This window comes from Neopsephotus bourkii, unplaced genomic scaffold (genome assembly GCF_033783945.1).
Source record: "Neopsephotus bourkii isolate Nb327-2 ecotype Australia unplaced genomic scaffold, CSIRO-AGI_Nbou_v1 NB_1825, whole genome shotgun sequence".
In the NCBI taxonomy this organism is placed as follows: Eukaryota; Metazoa; Chordata; class Aves; order Psittaciformes; family Psittacidae; genus Neopsephotus; species Neopsephotus bourkii.
Genome location: NW_026902298.1, coordinates 8,520,555 through 8,542,587, shown reverse-complemented (window position 1 = coordinate 8,542,587; position 22,033 = coordinate 8,520,555). Strand labels below are relative to the sequence as shown.

The 22,033-nt window shown below is 43.0% G+C and overlaps 1 protein-coding gene across 2 annotated transcripts; it reads right to left on the bottom strand.

Annotated features, from left to right (window-relative positions):
• Positions 1-106: 106 nt before the first annotated feature.
• On the bottom strand, positions 107-20,111 carry ALKBH3 (alkB homolog 3, alpha-ketoglutarate dependent dioxygenase). 2 transcript variants are annotated; one of them, XM_061343610.1, is made up of 9 exons: positions 19,978-20,111; positions 18,409-18,521; positions 17,295-17,329; positions 16,316-16,363; positions 14,026-14,129; positions 12,737-12,825; positions 10,825-11,034; positions 2,980-3,078; positions 107-2,482 (listed from the first exon to the last, which is right to left on the bottom strand). In XM_061343610.1, exons 1-9 carry the CDS (start codon positions 20,051-20,053, stop codon positions 2,390-2,392), a joined length of 867 nt encoding a protein of 288 aa, XP_061199594.1. In that variant the 5' UTR covers positions 20,054-20,111; the 3' UTR covers positions 107-2,389. The 2 variants fall into 2 exon arrangements, 1 of the variants encoding a protein (XP_061199594.1); XR_009723941.1 differs by lacking the exon at positions 107-2,482 and adding an exon at positions 7,816-7,977 and having other exon boundaries at positions 19,978-20,091.
• Between the last annotated feature and the right edge of the window lie 1,922 nt (positions 20,112-22,033).

The window sequence follows — 22,033 nt, the reverse complement described above, 5'->3', positions numbered from 1 at the left end:
TTTGGATATAAGCAGCAGCACAGTTGACACATGAATGAGCAGAACACAGCAGACACCAGCAACAGAAGTTATCACCAAGAGAGCTCCATGGGATATAGCATTTCCCTACAAATCACTTTATTACTGGGGAGGAAACCTTGGTCTTCTCCCAGATCACAGGAAGTAAAGCAACTAAACCACAATTTGCCAACATTCTACATTGAAAGTGAGAAAGTTAAATGAAACACTGCTCTTCTGCAACAGTATCAGCCTCCAGGGCCCTACTACCCCATTAAGTACCATAGCTTCAATGAATTCAACCCAGTTGCAGTTGAGGTTTGGGGGTTTAATGTTTCCATTTAGTCCCCATCTCCTACTCATTCTTGCAGCATGACTGCTCTTAATACAGTGTAAATAAATGTATATTGGATGAACCCATAAAGGTTAAAGTGTTGTCTTGTCAGAATACCTGGAGAAATCAGCACTGTCCCTTGGTTATGGACAAGGACACTGTCAGGACTGCCAGAGCTGGGCACACATGCATGAATGCACACAAAGCTCCAGCTACCCAAAGAAAGTAAACATGGAAGAAGCATCTGACTCCTTCAACACCAGTTCTCAGGAGATAGATACACCACAGAGCCCATACCTTAGCTTAAAAAAGCAACGAATTAACATTACATATAGTCCAAAACCGTATTTCTATACAAACTGAGATGAAAGTGAGACATTCCCAGATAACAAAGTAAGCCTTCTAATATAATTCATTCATTTTAGAATAAACTGTTTCAAAAGGTGCATGGTGCTTTACGTAGAGAAGCTGCTTCTGGAGTCTTTTGATACACAAAGAAAATGATTCTGCCCAATTTCAGAGCACAGGGATTGAAACGGCTCATCACAGTCATCAATAACATTAAAATAAAGGCATAACTAAGTATTGATAACTTGGCTGCTCTCAGCAAACCACAATTTTAAACTACAGCAAACACCGGTTAAGGAAATACAGACATTTTCTACACACCAACTTTTTCTTGCATTGATGAGGGACAATGCTTTAACAACAAGGCATGGAGTATTGACCCATGCTTAGATCCTGCTTCAGGCAGAAAATGAAGACATACCAAACCTTTTGATCCAGTATAGTGGATACCACTTAGCTGCAGTGAGAACTTCACCATGTAGGCAATATAACTGACTTAACATGTGTAGGGCAGTCATCTGGTGAGACTTATCTAGGGCAGGCCAACTAACTCCAGCCAACCTAGAATCAGGTCTGAGCTGCTGCTTCTCTGTAACAGCACAGGTTTGAGAGATAACACTCCAAGTAATATTCTTTAATGCAATATGCATTAACCTAAGAGCAGTAGCACCAGGATGAGTGCTGCACCTGATTGCTACTATACTCGGTGTAGCTTTGCAACTGACTTACATGGTGATGACAATAATCTGGGTCCAAATCTTTGGACCGGTTCTTCTGGGTATCAAATCTGGCAGCACCAGACTAATTTTTAGAGATGCTGACATGTCCTGTCCCACCTGAAATCACTGGAAGCTACACCTTAGCTGTGCTATAAATAAAACCAGGAAAGAGACTAAGAATTGATCAGCAAACTCTGCAAGTGATGTTTTCTTTGTGTCTCTTTCCCTGCCTGTGACACAGAGGTAGCAGTTTTAAGCCAGCAGGGATGGAGAAGGACTGTTAATGCTCAAGCTACAGGCAACTTTAACCTGCTGATAAGGCTCATGGCTAAGGTGCCTCCATTGTTTGCCTTTGTTTTGTGTACCTGGACAAACAGTTTACAGTAAAGCCTGACCACAGAGTGCACAGCAGAAGGGAGCCTTGAGCCTCTGTTCCACTGGATACCACTATAATTCAAGTAGTCATATAAATAATGAAACTGACTGCTTCACTGGAAAAGACTTTGTAACCCACAAATACAAAGCAATGCCCTACCCCTTGTTGAAATGTGTAATACAGCTTTCTTATTTCTGTACACACAGCATATACAGCTGGCTTTACATAAAAGAATCCTGTCTTGTTGTTACTTAGAACACAGATTACTAGCTGGCGTAAAGGGAAGACAAGAGAAGGTGCAAAATTGCCCACTGAACCTTTCTGCTCCAGTTGGTAGCTCTCAGATCTTTCATGAGCTTTGTGTTCTTTTAAGAATGATCATTGCAAATGAACTTCAAGCCTGTGATTTAATATCCTATCACTTCTGAAAACAAAACAGCACTGTCCACATAACACAGGCAGCTTTTGATTGTCACACATCTTCACAATACCATTTCTTCTCCCCGTCAGGTATTTGAAAGAACTCTGTTCCTGTAAGGCTTCCTTTAAGTCTGTAGTGATCTGATGTCCTGGCCCTGCTATGGGTTTACATCCAACAATGCCCAAAGTGTTTCTTCACTTCCAAACTCCATCAGGTTCTGGATAAATCATCCTAAAGGTCAAGTTGATCCTTGCATCTCTAGAATGATATTCCTTAGGCACCCGATGCTGTGAAGTGAGATTAGGGAAAAACAAACAAACAAATCATGAGCTTGTGTATTTAAAATACAGGTAATCAAACCAGGTAAAACCCCTTCATTTCTTGTGATGGCTTTTTATTAACATTTCAGTAAAGCAAAAGCTTCATGTTCTGACTGCTCAGAGCCACTGAAGACAAAAGATCCTTATAGATTATTGTAGACTTGTTAAATTAAATTGCAACTTTTCTATATTCCAAGTTCCTAGAGTGATTTTGCTCTTTCCAGCAGCAGGCTGCAACCTTCATTGCTGAACTTCAGTGCTGGAACTTCTGAGCTGACTCCCATTACATCACTTAGGACTTGAAAGAGAACCCACTGTTTATGTGGGTGCTCTGACAGAAGTATTAATGGGCTGGGAAACAACTGTGTCACTGGAAGCAGAATGTCCCATACCTCTATGGGAGTGCCTCATGCATATTGAGAAAACTGCATTGCAAGTAAAGCACTGTGTCAAGGAGTTCTTACCTGCCAGTCCTCCTGGGTAGCTCCTTCCATCATCAGTAGAGTCCCATGATCAAGTGGGATTTTTAGTCTTTCTACATAAGTATAGTCTCCATTCTCTTCCTAAAGAGAAACATTAGACACTGAAGAAGCAGGCAAGTGCATTTGGTAGGAAACCAGCCCTCTATAGCAGAGCTTACAAAGCTGTGGTGGGAGAAGAGGAAAGGGAGTTCTTAAAAGATCAAGAAGTCTAACTAAACCTCTCTGTCACCTTATTTCATAAAGAGTTCAGGAGCTGAGCATTTTCAAGATGAAAGAAGCCATTGCATCTCACTACCTGTAAAATACAGGTTAAGTTCAACAGGTTCCTACATCCAGTGCAAAGGCTGCAAACCTTTTGGAAAGATCCACTCATGGAATAAATAGTTGTGTATGGAGACATCATTCTGCCATAGCCACCCTCATCCCAACAGTTTACTACTTCATCAAAAATACACGTCTTCCTCCTGTTAGGAATTTGTCATGGTTTGGACATTATCTGTTATTATCATCTGTTAGATGAAGAACTTTTCCTATCCAAAGAAATTTCCTCTTCCTCATAAAACAAGTTGTCTTAAATTGTATCATCACTGAACAAAACAGACTGCTCAAATAGAGGTAAATAATTAGGGAACTTGTTAAGTCTTCAGATGAAGCACAACTCTTTCAAAGCACAGACACTAACTACTTAACTAAGTTAGCTAAGTTTAACTGTGCAGTGGCCAAACTTCATACAGGTTTGTCTTTTTTATAGTTCATGGCTTGCTGAAAAGCTCACAATAAGGAGGTGAAGTATCAGCTACTGGGCGAATTATGTCCTGGACTTAAACCATAGGGATAGGGCAAGGGATAACAGGTTCAAACTGAAAGAGGGGAAGTTCAGGTTAGATGTAAGGAAGAAGTTCTTTACTGTGCGGGTGCTGAGGCACCAGAACAGGTTGCCCAAAGAAGCTGTGAATGCTCCATCCCTGGCAGTGTTCAAGGCCAGGCTGGACAGAGCCTTGGGTGTCATGGTTTAGTGTGAGGTGTCCCTGGCCATGGCAGGGGGTTGGAACTGGATGATCTTAAGGTCCTTTCCAACCCAAATCATTCTATGATTCTACGATTTTCAGAGCTGGGAGTGTGTGTGTGTATAAGAGACGCAGATAGAAAGATGACCGTGAATCCTCTAAAATGCAAAAGAGCTCAGCTGGGATCAAATCAATTCCTGATAATATAAAGCACCACTTGATGTAATTCACTCTTTTTTCACACCATTACCCTTTCTGTTCACAAGTCGCAGTGTGACAGAGCAAGGCTATTCAATACTGCTGGTGCAAATGGCAGCACTGGCTGGCTATTCAGTATTTGTGCATTTCCTGGGGATAGCCAAAGGCCCAGGGCTGTGCCAGTGATTAAGCTCACTAAGCCTTTGGAATCAGGGAGTGCTGGAAGCAGTCAGAACCACTTGTAATAGATATTCTTTGTAAGGACAATGCAAAACATACTTTTAAGCTCCTAGAATTATTAGCCATTTATGTTGCTCTATGAAATGTAAGGTAGAATGCCAAAAATGTTCTCTTAAACTTCAGAGGAAACAAGGAAAAAAACCCTCAAAAACAGGCATTATAAACATGACTGGTGATGAAAGGCAGAGAAATACCATTGCATGGCTGTTTCCTATTTCACAGGATTACATCATTCCAGTTTGTGGATGAAGAGTGGACTTATTTTTATCTCTTGCTCATCTTGATTAAAAAGGATAAATGATGTAGAAGAAAACATCCTATTGTCTTAGAAAGTCAGGATGGAAAAACAGTTACCTTCTGGTTAAAATGTGACATCTCTGAGCTTAGTTTTACTTAGAAGAAGAGATTTTGATGTCAGTTGGTTTTGCAGAGTTGGCAAAGTCAGACAAACAGGTTTTCCTGTCTTAGATGTTGTTACCAATACTGTCCATCCAATTTCATTCCAGAACTCTTATCTCTAGAGCTGATGTCAGACATACAGAAAGCTCAGCTGAGTTTGAGACATCAAGTTTATGAAAGAAATTTATTCTTGATATCTAAAGACGAAAATACCTGTTTTTCTTTAAATACTGGTAACAACCACTGAAAGAAATGCATCAGGTAACTTATATGGTCAATTCATAACTCTGTATATGTATTACAAAACCAGATGCTTCCAAGAACAGGTCTAGTAACGCAACTGTTCTGCTTAGTATTTGAGAATCTTGAGTTGCACATCGAATACAATCCAAACTTTACACTATCCAAGTACACTGGTTAAAACTTCTTTTTTATGCTTAATTCAAGTAGCTATGTTAGATACGTGAGGAAAGGTCAGCATTAGTTGATGGGAAGCTGTTATTATAAAATTTGTATGCATTCCTGGATCCCATCAAGGTTAGTTTTTCTTAACATGGTATCAAAATCAAGAAGGTTAAGAAAGAGAAAATATCTAGTATAAATCACCTAAGCTTGTTTCTTAGGTCTCAGGCAAGCACATTGAGATAGCAGCAGGAAGTGGGTTCTGGATAGTGTTATTATAAGGAAAAGTAAATGGAAACATCCTGTAGAATGTAAAATAATGAGGTTATACATGCAAATGATGCAAAATTAAGTTTCAAAGGCTAAAGTCAGCTGCCTTCATGGAGAATGCTGGCTCCCAGTCTTCTGCTTTACCTACTACCAAGAAAATTCCCCTTACTAAACTTCTAATTTATTTTTCAGACTTCCTTCTTGCTTGTAGCCCTCTTTTCCAGTTTATTCCTCCACCCTCAGCTGTGGGAACACCCTGCTCCACAACAAAGTGGTCTCATCAATCAATACTTCTGCATTTTTACCTGTTTATTCTCACTGCCTCTGATGAAATCCTCACTGCAGCTTTTCTTTATGGATTCTGTAAGAATGAGTATCAGTTATATTGCCCTTTCCCCACGTAATCCACTTCCCTGCCTACACAGGACTATCTTTAAACTCCCCCAGCCTTTCTGCAGCTGACCTAGCAGCCTGCAAGCCAGCTCTAAAGCATTCACATCTTCCTCTCTGCTTGTCTGTAACTGCTCAAGTCCTGCCAATATTGGCAGAAAACGCCTCCTCCTCTGCAGCCACTGCTGTCTGCAAGTCTCCTTGATGCCAATCTGAAAATTTAATCCTGATCCAGGCCTCTCTTTCTACTGTGCTCCATATATTCCCATGTTCATCTTAAATTAGGCCTGTTGGGACATGAAGGGTTATTTTTCTGCTGTTTGCAAAAGAACTGAAAGATCTTTAACTTCTGCTAGAACAGCTACTCATGGACAGAGTGGTTTAGCGTTTCATTTGAAGGACAGACCCATCTGAAGGCTGATTCTTAGAACATCATGAACATCCTGTTATTATCTAACACACTTGTGAAACTCCCTCCCTTCCCAGCACTCACCAGTTTCCTTGGTTACAGATGGAAGAAGGGCAACCTGACAGCTGGCTTCCTAACTCCTTCCACAGTTCACACAGCACTTCATTGCACAACTACACCTTATGGTGTCCTTACATATATCTAGACCTTTGTTAGAGAGCAACTTCCAGTGGGATGTAGGAGCTCAGTGAGACACTAAATATCATAGAATCACAGAATCATAGAATAGTTAGGGTTGGAAAGGACCTTAAGATCATCAAGTTCCAACCCCCCTGCCATGGGCAGGGACAACTAACATTTCACATTCAGCTTCCAGAAAGACCTCATGAGATAACCTGGCATTGGTTGAGTTGAGCAGAGTAAGTAACACTACAAATGGCAGTGAGACTGTATCCTAAAGATCCAATTTTTCATCTAAGTGAAATCAATACCTGTAGAGCAGGACAACTAAGTCATGTACAAGTGGGACATGGGACCTGAGGCCAAGTGAAGAACAGGCCAAGGTCACGATGCAGTGGTGACACATGCTGCGGGCAAGCACGAGAGAGGACTTATTGACTAAACCAATACACTGAGTGTGGATTGTGTATGAATCACAGCTCTAAACCAAAGCATTCATCTTTTGGTTTCAGTGTAGGCAGGAGCTACAGTGATGGGGGGGGGGGGGGAACAAATAGGCAATAAAAAGTTTAAGTAATTTACTAGAAGCAGAAAATAAAAGGAGCCAGATAACTTCACTGAAGGCTTGGATCTACCAAGCAAGCATCCAAAAAAACCTAGAAACCATTTAAAGCAAACCAGATAACTTCACTGAAGACTTGGATCCACCAAGCAAGCATCCAAAAATCCCCTGAAACCATTTAAAGCAAAGGCAAAACATCAGCTACAACCACACAACTGCTCCAAATAAACACAAAAGGCAGTATGTAGAAGAAAGAATGCTAAAAAAGAACAACTCCAGGGGGTAGAGTTTCTGGTATCATGTTCATTTCCATGAAATCTCCTTAATTCCAGTGGGCATTTTAACTCCCGAAATGTATTTGTAGCTTGTTTCACACAGATAAGGCTGAGATCTGAGTAAGAATTATTTCTACTTATTTACAAGGGATGCTTGTTGATGCAGATTCAAATAGGTTACATACGTCTCTATACGCCTTTACCACCTACTATATGATGAACACTTACTCATCCAGTACAGCATTCACCAAAAAGAAGAACAAAGGACTGAACCTTTCCTTCCCCTCACCACTGAACAAACTCAGTGGCACTTAACTAACAAAAACCAACCAATCAATAGTACTGATTGTCTTTGCAGTTAGGGAAAGAGGATTTTATTCTCTAATAACTTCACTTCAAGATATAATATGGAAAGTAATTGCAACATGACAAGAAGTCTCTGAACACTCTGCTCTGGTGTTCTCCAATAGCCCTACAAGGCATTACCTGACTTGTGGTACATGCTGTTTTGTACCCAGAACATGATCACACACAGGCAGTCACTTTAGTTCTCTTTTTTCCCAGTAGCATTTATTCACAGTGAGCTTCTATCATGGTATTTTTCGTCTTGTATTTTCACTGTATCTTTTCATCTTTCATCTCAAAACACTTAAAAGCACATGAACAGAAGAAAATTAAGGCCTTTGAAACTCTAGAATTTGAAATACTAGAATGCTGGCCCTCAAAAAGGTTTAATTTTGGGGGCATAAGGATTTTCTTTCTCTTTTTCTCCTTAATGAAAACTTAATTGTGGAAAACCCTATGTACTGATACAGGCAGACTACAAACCAGGGAGAGCCTTGCTGCCTGTGATGACTGTTAATCCAAATCCCTTTTCCCTAGAGTACATTCCTCTTCCTCTAACTTGCTTTTGAACAAAGTCATCATCAAATATCTACATTGAACTCTCTCTTAATAAAAGGGAGAATGCTACATTACAATGGAGTATGAAAATCACTTCTTTGGTGGTATGGCTTGAAAGGTTGTAATTTCCATCAGAGCCTGTTGTAACTCCCACTTGGCAAAGCATGGAGTGTCATAGGATGCTCTCTGAAAATTGCAGGCTTTGGGACTGTGCAAAGACACAATGTGTGCCATGTGAACATTAAGTATGAATTCCCTCAGGCACAAGATGCAGTTAATAGTAATTCATTCAAAGATCACTTTGCGCATGGGGATCATACCTTAGGAACAAGTATATCACACTTGCAAAAGGAATACACTTCATAGGTAGGAAGATGCAGAAAGATCAGGTCAGAGGCACTGAAGAAATAAAATGAGGAGAGCTTGAAGGATACATCTGTGGAAAATCACCAATCTTAGAAAGAAAAGGGAAGAAATCATGCTGTACAGATCAAAGAAGGCAGTGAGTTATGAATGGCACAGACTGAATTTCCCCTTTTGCTCATAGTGGTGTCTTCACAGAAAATAGAAACCAGAACAAAAAGACATCTTGTTCAAGAACTGGGTTTGATTTTTAAGAGGGAAACTGCAAAGTTTATACTGAAACCTAGGTGGCTTTGATCCTGATAAATCGAAGGGGAACACATGTACACATGTAGAAGTTAATCTAAGCACCAATTACAGTTTCCCAGAGGAACTGAGCTTTCCACCTGACATTGTGTTATCATCACAGCATACTTACTCATGCTTTGCCCAGTGACATAATGCACTGATGCCCGCTGACATAATGCAATGGTTATGTGATCTCATGCTCAGGGATTACATTCATTTCAGACAACATAATTTACAACTTAGAGAAGTGGCAAAAAATACAGATTATTTGTTTTCTGGATCAAATTCTGACATTTTCTGTTCACAACTAGCTTACCAAGGTGACTCTGGATGGGCAGACTTCAGTTTGTCAGCATACATTTATCCAATAGGCTGATAATCGTCACCCTTCTGCATTACTTACTCAGAATAAATAGCACTATAAGCAGACAGCAAGCTTTGTCCCAACATGCTCAAAGCCTACACACGCAGAAAAGACACCTGAAGCAGGATACCCTAAAATGAGGCCTGTATTCACAACACATGAATGTGTGACTTGATTCCTTTACTTGGATAAATACCAATTGCAAAATCTAAGGTTTTAGTTGACTTGTAAACACAGCATTCCCAAACATAGCATTTTATCTAGAAAGAGTATTCTCTATTAAATTGCCAAGTAATTCCTGGAAGGATGTTCCACACACGTCTCCTTATCAAAGTAAAGATCTCTGTTTAGCCTGTGAAGTAAGATGCGACAGTTATCTAAATCTCCCCTCTAGCAGGTTAAAGCCATTGCCCTTGTCCTGTCCCTACAGGTCCTTGTCCAAAGCCCCTCTCCAAGTTTCCTGTAGCCCCTTTAGGCACTGGAGCTGCTCTAAGGTCTCCCCTTCAGAGCCTTCTCTTTTCCAGGCTGACCCAGCCCAGCTCTCTCAACCTGGCTCCAGAGCAGAGCTGTCCCAGCCCTCACAGCATCTCCATGACCTCCTCTGGACTTCCTCCAACAGCTCCACATCCTTCTTGTGCTGTTGCCACAGAGCTGAACACAGGACTGCGGGGGTGTGTGTGTGTGTGTGTGTGTGTGTGGTGTCTTACTAGAATGCAGCCAAGGGGGAGAATCAACTCCCTTGACCTACTGCTCACAGTCCTTTTGATGCAGCCCAGGATAAGGTCGGCTTTCTGGGTTGCAAGCATTCACTGCTGAATCATGTTGAGCTTCTCATCAACTGGCACGACCAAGTCCTTCTCCTCAGGGATGCTCTTAATCCAGTTTCTGCTCAGACTGTAATTGTGCATGGGACTGCCCTGACATTGAGCCCACATTCTCCCTGGACTTTCTTTTATCCTCAATGTGCTTATGGCAGCTTTTCTTACTGCCTTACTGTCCCTGGCCAGCTTTAATCCTGTCAGGGCCTTATCTTTCCTTACCTGATCCCTGGCTGCTCAGACAATTCCTCTGTATTCTCAATATTTTAGGGAAAAGAAACATGCTCTTTCCTTCACTCACTCTCAATCTGAACACACACAAGCCAAAATGCAAATATTATTAAGAGGATTTTTACTTACAAGAGCAGTCAGAGCTACTTTTCATCCCAGCTACACTATGCATTGCACAGTGATGAAGAAAATGGTATCAATTCTTTGGTTCATTTACACAGTGAAAGTCCCTTTCTATCATCACTGATTGCATTTTAAGTAACACAAAAGGCCCTTATTTGGGCAGAAGAGTGCCCAGGTTGCAACTTCACTGCACATTATTAGAGTGGTCCCATTCCCATCCTCCTCAAGACATCACATTCCATGCAATAGATTTCTGATCCCTATGCTTAGTCCACAGAACTTTACAAGTTGTGCTTTTATTAACTACTATTAAACACTTTTAATAATTAAGTTCTCTAACCAGGGTGAAAATGCTAAACATATTTAGTAACTATATTGCTCTCTCAATGTGATATGAACACTCACAGGGGAGGGTTTCTTCCTCATCTCAAAGGTCCGGGTAGCACCAAAGCTGAGTGAGGCAATGACAGGATTTTTTCCTAGTGATGGCTCATCATCACTGTGCCAGTCTACACTGTCCTTCTCATTTCTGTAGAGGTTGCATAGAAGAGAGTTGAAGGTGTAGCCAGTGAACTCTTCAATGCGCTCCTTCAGCATGGTCAGCAGAGGATGCCACTGTAATCAGCACAGCAGGAGTAGGGTAAATACAGAGAAAACAGGCCAGCAGCAGGTAACATATGAACATAAGGGGAAAACAAAATATACTGTACTTTAATCACAACAGACTTGAAACCAAACAAGTGCCCCCAAATAATTCTGATCACATTTTCAGAACAGTTGAAGAACAGGCTGTCTGCAAAACATGCATGTTACCTATCACTCAATACTACATCATCTCTTAAAGCTATGAAGCCAGTCTGCCACTTGTAGTAAGTAACATAGCCAGCCACCTCAAGTAACTGAAAGGTGAGAAAGTCCATAGAGTAAAACCTGCTTGAACTGACCATGGATAAACATTGGGAGTTCATAACTAACACAAAAGGTGTGCAAGTCTTCCATGCATACCTGGCTTTTCACCCTGATGGCCAAGTTAAAGGAGTTTAACACAGGGATCTGATAACATCTGAGTTACTTGGCCTTTGCTGGTGGGCACAGCACATCCAGAAAGTTGCAGTCAGTGACTAAATGATCTCAATTGCTGCATGTGTTGTCACAGAACAAGAGACAACAGTTTGCCTAACACTGTCACAGCATAGCCCTCTGTCCCCACTCTGCTGCTCCTTCAGCCCAACTCACCAGCTCTTGGGGTTTAGACTCTGACATTCAGTGGTTCTCAAAACCAATGTCACAAGTCCTGGATTTCATCCTTCCCTCTGCTAACATCTTGCTGTGCCCATGGCCCCCAGCAGCTCTGCACATTCCTGTGCAAGTCAAGTGCAGTGAATCGTTGTTTAATGTTACAAACCTACATCACGACTTTCATCTGTCAGAGTGCATTTAAGTACTACATAAGTACATATAAAAGAAGAAAAGCCAAAGCCAATGTAGGCCAGAATTTTTGTCTGTTATATAAGCAAAAAAAAAGATCAAATGAACAAGAGAGGATAAAGAACTGATTCCAAATCTCCCAGTGCTTCACTGGCAGAAGGAACAAGCAGCAGGAACTACATCCTAGTATCCACCTCTAATAACTGAGTCTGCACCACCTTCCTACAATGCTTACCCATTGTTTAAAGGGTTTATAACCTATTGGATACACTGCAGGAGCCTCAACATACCATCTTTCTCTGTTAGGTGTATTTCTAGATAAATGACCCTGATCAGAGGGCTGGAACGCCTCTGCTCTGGCACCAGGCTGAGAGCTGGGCTGGGTCAGCCTGGAGAAGAGAAGGCTCCTGAAGGGGAGACCTTAGATCAGCTCCAGTGCCTGAAGGGGCTGCAGGAAACCTGGAGAGGGGCTTTGGACAAGGGCCTGCAGGGACAGGCCAAGGGGAATGGCTTTAACCTGCCAGAGGGGAGATTGAGATGAGCTCTTAGGCAGAAGCCCTCCCTTACAGATGTGCATTGAGTAGGTCACACAGAACAATTCGGAGTTTTGTCCAAAGTTACAATAACTCAAAAGCAGAACTTTAAACTCTGGACTGATAACTTCCTTTTGCCAGTGTTGAGCTACTAAATCATGTCATTCTCAGCCAACCCACTCATTAACACTCGTTTTATGAAGTTGTCCACGGTCCACTAGAATCTGTTACTGATTACAAATGAAATGCTAATACTCCAGATAAAAATAGAAGATAGAGGGACTTTTTGTGTCTGAATCTTTGGAAAGGATTTCTCCATAGATAATAACAGAAGAAAACTGTAAATATATACGTACATTTGGGTTTGGCTGCATTGTTATCCTGGAGTACGTGTAAGGAAGTTCCCCATACCAGGAGGTAAGCCTTGGTTCCTCAAAAGATACATCTAAACAATGAAAAACAGGAAAACTTTCTCAGTTGCCTTATCAAAAGACCTGAAAACTGACAGATGATGAAAAGATAAAGTTGGAAGGACTGCAGCACCAATGGGCATTACAGAAGCAGAATCAGCAAGGTTGGACAAGTAATATTTTGTCAAATCATAGAATGGTTTGGGTTGGAAAGGACCTTAAGATCCCTAGGTTCCAACCCCCCTACCATGGGCAGGGACACCTCACCCCAGACCACGTCACCCAAGGCCCCATCCAACCTGGCGTTGAACACCGCCAGAGATGGAGCCTCCTGGGCAATCCATTCCAGTGCCTCACCACCCTGACAGTAAAGAACTTCTCCTTATATCTAACGTGAATTTCACCTGTTTCAGTTTAAATCCATCACCCCTAGTCTTATCACTACAGTCCCTAATGAAGAGTCCCTCCCCAAAATCCTTGTAGGCCAAATATATTTGTGTGCTCTGCTGTGTAATAGAAATCAAGTTAAAAGTACTTTCAACTTCTGAAAAGACTATCTTGGTAGCTATTTCTCATGATTCACAGGTAATATTCTCTATTATATGGTACCTTTATTGAAAGCAGATATTGATGTAAATACAGATGTTGAAGACATTTCCCAGCCTTGTCCACTAACAACTCTGATACATTATCTTACATCCTTTCCTGACTGAAGAGAAATGTAGCTGTAACAGGTGCCCCTTAGTGAACAAATCCAGAATAGCAGCCTCTTCACTTCCTGCATACTGCACCTAATAAGCAAAGACAAGGGAAAAGAAACCTGCTCTGCTGGGATTTTAAGTGAGAGAGGCAAAAGCTATTCCTGGTGACAGAAACCTCAAAGAACACAGTTTTTGTAACATCACTGTGAGACAGTATGAAGGGATGGAGAGTACAGGCTTCATCTGAAAAAAGAGTGGGAAAAAGAACTGGAGATGACAGGAGAGAGGTAGTAAAATGTAAAGATTTTTAAGACAGACAATTTTAATTTGGAAAGACTTATTTAATTGGCAATAGCAACATGGTGCTAAGAGTGAAAAATAAGCAGCAGTACTCCTCAGATGCACATCAAAAACCTAGAAGGAAATGTGTAGGAGTGGTAATATGTGAACCGAAAACCAGTGATAAATAATGCATAGATTTTGGTATGGAAGTGGCCTGGAATGACCTGAAAAGTTGGTCTCCACACTCCTTACCCTGTTTGATGTGAGTTCGCTGACCCCAGGGTATGTCTTGGAGGAGCTGTTCAAACATCCAGTCTGCTTGTTCTGAGTCAATAAAGCCAGGAATCAAATGAATCCTAAGGAAGAAAAAGATAAAGAAAAGACGGAAGGAATATACATTTATAGAGATGCTATGATAACATATTCTGTTTTCCCGGACCCCCAAAGCAGCTAAGAAGGGCTCCAATGCATCAGATGAAAAGGCAAAGCCCAGTATCTATTTCTGACCACAGCCAAAACCAGGTATGAAGTAAAGAACAGATGGTAGCAGGAGGTCCTGATGACTCTTCCCCTCACCGAACACTTCTAATTGCTTTTTAAAACATATAAAAACCTATGACACCACCAACAGACGAGTCTCACTATCAGCCATATACTGTGTGAAAAATGGCTTTCTTCTGCTTGTTATTTACTTCACATCTGATAAATTAGAATCATAGAATCATAGAATAGTTTGGGTTGGAAAGGACCTTAAGATCATCCAGTTCCAGTCCCTTGCCATAGTCAGGGACAACTCACACTAAACCATGACCCCCAAGGCTCTGTCGAGCCTGGCCTTGAACACTGCCAGGGATGGAGCATCCACAACTTCTTTGGGCAACCTGTTCCAGTGCCTCACCACCCTCACACTAGAGCAGGTTGCTCCAAGCCCCTGTGTCCAACCTGCCCTTGAACACTGCCAGGGATGGGGCAGCCACAGCTGCTCTGGGCACCCTGTGCCAGCGCCTCAGCACCCTCACAGGGAAGAGCTTCTGCCTAAGAGCTCAGCTCAGTCTCCCCTCTGGCAGGTTAAAGCCATTCCCCTTGGCCTGTCCCTACAGGCCCTTGTTCCAAGCCCCTCTCCAGGCTTCCTGCAGCCCCTTTGGGCACTGGAGCTGCTCTAAGGTCTCCCCTTAAGGAGCATTTTCTTGTCCAGGCTGAACCAGCCCAGCTCTCTCAGCCTGGCTCTATAGGAGAGATGCTCCAGCCCTCTGATCAGGGTCACTTAGCTGGAAATACCCCTAACAGAGAACCCTAACCCTAACCTGTGCCAGCACCTCAGCACCCTCACAGGGAAGAATTTGTGCCTAAGATCTAACCTAAACTTCCTCTGTTAAAACCTGAACCTATTGCCCCTTGTCCCATCACTACAGTTCCTGATGAAGAGATAATCAGATAGCCCTGATTATGGTACTACAAATCAACATAAATAAATAATTGCCCTTTATTCACCATCTCCATGCTACTCACTACTGCCATCCTACTCTCTCTTTTCCAAGCACAAGAACCTTGGAGTAGTTAACCTTCCTTATTTTTACATTTCCATATGTGTATTTTGGCTATACTAACCGCAGCACTCAAAAGTTCCAGCCACTGTGGTAGGCTGCAGAGTAGGAATGGCACTGACAGGAGTTTACTCTCACATGTATTCAGTGCTTCAAAGACATTACAGTAAGGATACATACTAAAAGTACTAAAATCATTATTAACTTCCCAGAAATGTATATATTCCAACAATATATTATGAAAACAAACTCCAGAAATGACAGAATAACCCAGCTGCCTCTTGATCTTACTCTTTCCAACTGGTCAAAGCTTTTACTTTTCAAATTGCTATAAAAGTTTATTTGCAGCTTGAGAAGAAACCAAGATGAAAGCTTTGAAATAAGTGCATAAAAAGTTACTATATCCTTGGTGTTTTTTCCACTATTATTAAAATCTATCAAATTCAGGAGAAAAGGATTAATACTGATATTGCAGCTAAGTCAGCAAGGTAAAATGAAGTGCATTTTAGTTAGGAGGAATCACAGAACAAGTAGGTTTTGTTCTGAAGTGTTCTGAAGCTGAAATAATTAAGGCATAGCATGCAAGCAAAAGGGACAACCCTAAAGTTACCAACTCTGCCTGAAATTAAATGCTTTTGTTAGATTAATTTAAAACAATTTCAATTTATAGCTGAAAGGCTTTGGTATCTCTTAACAACACAACACAGACATCAGGCACTTCCTAATAAAGAAACTCTGATCCAAATTTCAAGCAGCAACTTACTCTGAGTTAAAACATATGGACAGAGCTCCTTCTCCTTATTCTGGACAAGAACACTAGATGCAGTACACCCTGAACGTTAAGCTCATACTCAGAGTAACTCCAAAAGTAGTCTAAACAGAATACACACAGAAAGGGCAATGTGCACCTGCTGGAGTCAAAACACTACAGATTAGGCTTCAGAAAGATGAGTATCACCACATCCTCCTGCAATAGCAACCAGGTTTCACCCACTTACCTAGAAATGCCAGTTGGTACTTTGCTGAGCTCATACACACCAGCCTTGCTGAGAATGTAGAAAGGAAAGAGGTATTAGATGGACTGACAATAAGAAATCATCTTACACCGAGCAGCATGGGCTAGAATTGTTGTAAGCCTGGCCTATGGATAATTTTCTGTGGACAGGAGGGGAGGGGAGAGGAGAAAGGGAAAGGATCAGAGTAATGCAGCAAGGGGGGTGTTGAGGAAGCAAATGAGTTTGTGTGTACTTCCTGCCTCTCACTCTCATTTCACCAAAGGCTCAATACAGAGTTTTAGGGTGCTAGAGACAAGTAAATGAGGGCTGCCATGGGGAATCTAAAGGACACAACCATACAAGACTGCACCCTGACCACTACGTTTGTGTTTGTAGTCACACTGAGTGAGAGAACTCTACCTAAAGATAACTAAACTGAGCCAAATTTCATTTCCAAAGTCTGTAACTTAACCATACACCACACTGTCACACTTCATGACAAAGCTATTCTGAGATGATCCTCGTTTCAACACAAAGGGTAAGTGATCTATGAATAGCTTCACTACGACACTTACTAGCAGCTACTTTTCCAACCTTCAAAGGAAGTGCTGCTTGAGTTGCCATACCAGCTGTATTCCTGGATAACAGTAATCTCCAGCATAATTTACACAGGGACTGTTCTATGAAAACATGTACTGCCAACCAAAAGAGACATATCTGCAGCTCTGTTGATCCAGAATGTACAACTGTTTGTTCTTCCTGGCTTATAAAGCTACACTAAATCTATAAAAACTCATTTACACACAGACTCTCCTCATTACAAACTCAGTTCAGGATAAAAGGGCTGAAAGTCCACATTATCTACTGACATTTCTTCCACAGGCATGGCAGTGGCTAAGTGGAGAAGGAATTCCCAGTAGATTCCCACTGATTCACAAGACAGAAAACCAACAAAAGCCAGTTAAGTTAGCAGCATACTCACTCTATCACACCTGCTTCAGGAACTCTGCGCTCTACCTGAAAGGGAACAAGACAATAGATGGTGAATATTAAAAATTAAACATAGTACCTGGCATGTTCTAGTCAAACAGAACTATCTGCCATCTCTAGTGACTCTATGTAGCTGCATACTGATGTCAAGTGAGAAAAACATACCTCTGGACGCTTGGTAAGCAGTCATGTCTCAATGACTCCCTCTATGCCCCAGAAACTCCTAAATGCAGCTATTCCTCCAGTGATTTTTAATAATCAACTGCCCCCTAAAGGACATTAATTTCTAAGTTACTTGGATCATTACAATACTTGCTATTTATCAACCATAAACCCCCAAAATCTTATCCTTACATTTGGAAGTAAAAATCTAGAGCAGTTATAGGAGGGATAAACAAATCCCAGGCCTCAGCCAATGAGCAAAACATGTGACAGAGCAGACATCAAGAGCTGACACTTGTCTGCACAGATTGAGATAGCTGGGTTTTGTTAGAACAAAAACCAAGCACAGCAGTTTAATCCAGCCTGGATTATGATTGTGGTTGTTTTAGGCATCTACACTTCTCTTCTCTGAGCTCAGTGCTGAAATGCAGGAGCTTCCGAGTCAAGCAAGCAAGAGGGTCAAATTACAGATCTATATAGATACCAAAGCCCTGCCACAGGGAAAAGAGAATCTTCTCAGACCATCTACAATCCTTCCAGGCCAAGTAGAGAGCCTTTCAAACACCGTGTCTATAAAAAAAAACCATGCTCCTCCCCTGTAACAAATAAGACAGATATCCCAACTGAGAGAAAAAAACAAAAAGTTCAAATCCTTGCATCATCCTGAATATTTAGGATAACATATTCTTTTGGCTCTCTGAAAAACAGTAGTTATGAACAGGTACATAATGAAAACACAAAGGCTGAGGCTAAAACAAGGGGATGTAACTTTCTGTTTGCATATATGTAAGGCAGTTGCAAACTGCTTGGTAGAAACTCAAAGTTGAGCTCAGCTGAGCTTTAAATAGCTTTTAAACATGAAACTATAACCTCAAAGTGTGATGATTCCTATCATTTGTAGTTTAATAAAGACCAGGTTACGCTTGTTACGATGTACTTTTTACCTCTGATGGCTTTTCAAATACAAACTGCTTCTGAGTGGGAGGCTGATCTTTCCTCACCCATGCTGGTCTGGTGTCTGCAGGGGCAAGGTTGCTGGCAACAGGTGCCTTGGATGCTAAAGAGAAGAGGAAAATGAAACAAGAGGATCCCATGAAACATAATTGCACCATACAAAAAAAAACTACAGTTTGGAAGAACTTGTGGAACCATTCTCTGAAGTATTCTCTGCTTGGCAGAGACTCTGGTCACAGCCAAAACCACATTACATAAAAATTCAAGTTGCACAGAAACTGGAAGTTTAATGTATATATAGATTATATATGTATGTTCTTTATAAGCAAAAATGAAATCATCATCTTATCAGAAAGGATGCATATAGAAACTTCCAGTTCTACCATGAACACCTATCACATGCCAGCAGAAATCTTTCCCAGCAGCTAAACCCCTCTATGGGGTTTTTTGAGGTTTCTATAGGTAAGAAAAAGGTGCTTCTCTGGGAAAAACACTCGTTACAACAAGATTTTGAAACTAGGGAGAAAGTACAGAAAAGCAACTCAGGCAGATCATTTTATGTGTTTTATTTACACACAACCACGCCAAGTGCAAGGGCCTACACTTGGGCTGCATCAAAAGGAGCGTGACCAGCAGGTCCAAGGAGGTGATCCTGCCCCTCTACTCTGCTCTTGTGAGACCTCACCTGGAGTATTGTGTTCAGTTCTGGTGTCCTCAACATAAAAAGGACATGGAACTGTTGGAACAAGTCCAGAGGAGGCCACAAGGATGATCAGGGGACTGGAGCACCTCCTGTATGAAGACAGGCTGAGAAAGTTGGGGCTGTTCAGCCTGGAGAATAAAAGGCTGCATGGAGACCTCATAGCAGCCTTCCAGTATCTGAAGGGGAGCTATAGAGATGCTGGGGAGGGACTCTTCATTAGGGACTGTAGTGATAGGACAAGGGGTGATGGGTTCAAACTTAAAACAGGGGAAGTTTAGATTGGATATAAGGAAGAAGTTCTTTACTGTGAGGGTGCTGAGGCGCTGGCACAGGGTGCCCAGAGAAGCTGTGGCTGCCCCAACCCTGACAGTGTTCAAGGCCAGGTTGGACACAGGGGCTTGGAGCAAGCTGCTCTAATGGAAGGTGTCCCTGCCAGTGGCAGGGGGTTGGAACTGGATGAGCTTTAAGGCCCCTGCCAACCCAAACCTGATTCCTCCAGCAAAAGAAATCACTTAAACGCTGTGTCTGAACCCCTGACCATCAGCTGCCTCACAGAGCCGGGGCCCTGCTCCGTGACACCGCGCTCAGACACCTCCAGAGCTCCCTATCCCGGCACTCGCACACACGAACCACGCCGATTTTCTGCTCGGCGAACAAAACGACCCAAACTTCCACCCGGCCTTGTAGAGGCTTTTCCGGCTTCACCGGTTACTTTCCTCCCGGGCCCACACCGCGCCCAGCACCAGTGGCTCAACGCAACCGCAGCGCTTCCCTACAGGCCGGACCCGCTTCGTCAATGCAACAGCTCCGAGTCCGGGCCCCGCTCACCACAGCCCGGTGCCGCTCCGCTCCGTACCCGCGCTCCGGGCCTTGCCCGCCGCGGCGCCGGCCCAGCCGCCTTGCACACGGGCCCGCTGCCGCCTCTCCGCCATGCCGCTGCCTCAGCACCCCCGGTGCAGCGCCCGCCCGCTCCGCCGCAGCCGCAGCCCGCGCCAAGGGTTCCGCTGCCGGTTCAGGGACCAAAGAACCGCCCGGCCCCGGCTGAGGGGGGGGCGCGGTGCGGGCCTTCTGCCGGTGGGGCTGAGGGGCAGCGGCAGGACCGGCCCCACACAGGGGTGTCTCTGCAGTTGAAATTTAAGGTTTTCTGTCAAAACGCGGCAGCTCGCGGGAGGGGGCTGCTTTTAACTGTGTAAATTACACCCCTATTTCCCCTTGAGTGGAAAGCAGCAGTATGCATTTGTAAAAGGAAACCAGAATTAGCCCTCACCCGGTGCTGAACCCCTTCTACAGCAGGAGCAGACACGCTATGGAACTCCTTCCCCTTATTCCCAAGCAAGGGAGTGAAGTCAGTAAGTGTAGAACAGCCTGTAGCAAAGAACAACAGTGCTTCCCTAAAAGCTCACAGACCTCGAGCAAAGGGAGAAGGCAGGTCCATGAACCACCTAGATCAGAGGAGTGACAGCTACAGAGAGATCAAGGAGGCCAAGGCAATTCTGTGACGCTCGGCCATATAAAAGGTAATAGAATCATGGAATGGTTTGTGTTGGAAGGGACCTTAAAGCTCATCCAGTTCCAACCCCCTTGCAACAAGCAAGGACACCTTCCACTAGAGTAGGTTGCCCAGAACCACATCCAGCCTGGCCTTGAATGTCTCCAGGGATGGGGCATCCACCTCTGGGAAACCTGGGCCAGTGTTTTATCACCCTCATTGTAAAGAATGTCTTCCTCACATAGAATCACAGAATGGTTTGGGTTGGAAAGGACCTTAAGATCATCCAGTTCCAACCCCCCTGCCATGGGCAAGGACACCTCACACTAAACCATGGCACCCAAGGCTCTGTCCAACCTGGCCTTGAACACTGCCAGGGATGGAGCATTCACAACTTCCCTGGGCAACCCATTCCAGTGCCTCAGCACCCTCACAGTAAAGAACTTCTTCCTTATATCCAATCTAAACTTCCCCTGTTTAAGTTTGAACCCATTACCCCTTGTCCTGTCACTACAGTCCCTAATGAAGAGTCCCTCCCCAACATCCTTATAGGCCCACAACCTGAATCTTCCCTCTTCTAGTTCAGAACCATCACACCTCATCCTATCACAACAGGCCCCATTAAAAAGTCTCTCCCCATCTTACCTATAGGCCCCTTTAAGTGAAAGGCTGCACTATGGTCTCCCTGGAGCCTTCTCTTTAGGCTGAACCACCCCAGCTCTCTCAGCCCTTCTGCACAGGGTACTGCATCCCTCAGCTCATTTTTGCGGCCCTTCTCTGGACCTTCGTTCATTACAATACCCCCTGAGATGAGACCCTCACCCACATTGACCCTTACGCATTGAATATGTGTAGTGAAATAAACGCATACTCGTCTTCAGACAAGAGAATGTAAGAGCAAACAACTGTAGATAAAGACTGTTACATCTACAGAAAACACTGATTTACACTGTTTGTTATGTATAGAACTGAATAGCGGGCAGGGTGAGGGTGTGCTGGCTCTGTTACAACCCAGCACCCATCTCTGCACAGACATGAAATGCACATCTCAACTGTATGTGTTAATCTGCTCTCTGCACACCAAGCAAAGAACCCTGATTCTGCGACAACAGTACCACCAGCAACCCCTCCTCTGTCTTCAATCACATGCCCAGGGTATTTCAAAGTACATCAGAAGCCAGTGAATACACATCAACACTGAGGTGAGCAGACATTCAAAACCAAAGCCAACGCAATTCAGGTTAAAAAGTGATTGATTCCCTTATGTTCCAAGCTGCAGCAAAGACCTCAGGGGAAGCACAAGTGGGAACCTGATCTGCACTGGGTGGATAGGCATGCTATTCCCCTCAAACAAACCTTTCCAAACACCTTCAACAGTGAGAAAATTGTATTTGGAAATAACTATTTCTTACTAATAGCTTAA